The sequence below is a fragment of the Sinocyclocheilus grahami genome, unplaced genomic scaffold (genome assembly GCF_001515645.1).
Source record: "Sinocyclocheilus grahami isolate Dianchi unplaced genomic scaffold, SAMN03320097.WGS_v1.1 scaffold33438.1, whole genome shotgun sequence".
Classification (NCBI taxonomy): Eukaryota; Metazoa; Chordata; class Actinopteri; order Cypriniformes; family Cyprinidae; genus Sinocyclocheilus; species Sinocyclocheilus grahami.
Window position 1 is genome coordinate 1 of NW_015521849.1, and position 1803 is coordinate 1803.

The 1803-nt window shown below is 50.0% G+C and overlaps 1 protein-coding gene across 1 annotated transcript; it reads right to left on the reverse strand.

Moving 5' to 3' along the window:
- Positions 1 to 2: 2 nt before the first annotated feature.
- On the reverse strand, positions 3 to 1799 carry LOC107580439 (zinc finger protein ZFPM1-like; the record flags this gene model as incomplete). The annotated part of the gene is made up of 1 exon (XM_016266144.1): positions 3 to 1799. A coding segment is annotated over one exon (1284 nt), but the record flags the coding sequence as incomplete, so codon positions are not given.
- Positions 1800 to 1803: the final 4 nt, after the last annotated feature.

Below are 1803 nucleotides of genomic sequence, written 5' to 3' on the forward strand. Positions count from 1 at the left end.
CCCCCTCTCGAGTCAGTGTATTGACAAAAATCTGCAAACTGGGTTCTATAAAGACCTCCACTAGGGGTCAGAATTAACCCCAAATCAGCGATTTAAAACAAAACGAAAATGGCTCAGTCAAACAATCTTTTACAAATATACAATGCCATCATTGATTAAAATGAACATAGGAGTGATTAAAACAGCATTTTCAAAGCAAATTAAAGGGCAAGATGTCACTTTCCATCAGCAGATTTAGAAACTCACAGATGAAAGAAGTCTGCATGGATGAGGGAATAGGTCAGTGGGGCACATTCTGTGTGCAGGTAGTCTCATCTCTTAGTGTAAGACAAACTTGACCCATAACATGTAATAAGTTGCCATAGTAACAACACCAGATAACATGGTCGGTATGGAGATGTCCATATCTGGCTAGTAACAGTCCCGCTATCATGCTCTGTCTGGATCAGGTCGGCAGTGCCTTGATTGGCACGTCTATGCATAAGAAGAATGGCAGAATTGACTAGGTAAAGGGCTCACTTGACATGTTCGGCACTGTGAGAGGAACAGTAGTATTTTTTGTGTGCAATGAATGTGGAGAGGCTGCTGAATTTGATGTTGCACAGCCGGCAGTAGCGGGTGTTCCCGTTCTGCAGAGGAGAGGCGAGGGGTGTTTTAGGCGTGGGCAGAGTTGTATGGACATGGTTTACAGCAAGGCCTGTCTTTTCAGAGAGGAGTGTGGGTAATGGGGTGTGGCCTAGCTGCCCCACCTCTCTTAACGTTTCAGGCACAGGTGACACAGTTACTCCTGTAGGGGAGAGGGCAGGGGGTGCAGTTTTTGGAGAACCAGACCCCACGGACTGGGTTTCTAGCGGACTTCCATTAAGCACAGGTGAGGAAGGAGAGGTTGCTTCCACCTTGATGCTCCGGCCATTCACACTGTCCTTACGGTGCCGAGGGCTTGGTTTTTTAGGTGGTGTGAGAGGAGCTCCTTCCCGTGGGCTAAGGCTAGAACTAGGACTGACTCTAGAGGACTGCATCTCCGAATGTTGTTGAAGTGTGAGCACCAGACCATGAGTCGTTTTAAAATGCTCCATCAGATCACAGGTCAGCGGTCTGTTGGGAGGGCAGTAAGGACACACCACTGGGGAGGTGCTGGGGGTCTTTGGTCCCTGCACATGTGGAGGAGGGGATTCAGAGCTAGGTAGAGCGGATAGATGCAGAACCGCTGCGGTTTTACCTGTCTGAAGCCCTTTGGCATCAGGGTGCAAGTCGACAGCACGGTTCTTTGGTGAGGTGGAAGCAGGTCTCTTCAACCGGTTAAGCTGTTCCATAGTGTGTGGGTGCAGGTTAGTTGCAGGGCAGTAGTAGGTCTTGTGGGCTAGGTAGTTCTCTATGCTATTGAAGCTAATGCTGCAGGCAGTGCACTTGTGGTAGTCAGTAAGAGGCAGAGCGGGAATACTGCTCCCTCTCTGGCTTTCTCTTAGTCTGGGTCTTTTACTCAAGTCGATGGGTCCGTCACCTTCAGGACTTGAGCTGCGTGTTGGAGTGGATACTTGGGGCAATGGAGGAACGGAAGGGCCCTCTTGTTTCACCCCCAGACTTGTTGCTGCCGGCAAAGCAGTGGCATTGGCCAAGGCCTCAGTTTGAGCCATGTGGATCTCATACATCTTCTTGCGCTTGCGTGTGCGTATAGGTTGGGGAAGGAAGGCAGTCTTACCAGAATTGGCCCGCTGGTTGGAGGGATCATGTCTCGAGGCGCAGTAGAATCGCTTGTGGACAATGTAGTTATCGTGGCGGCTGAATCGGATGTTGCAGGCCTGG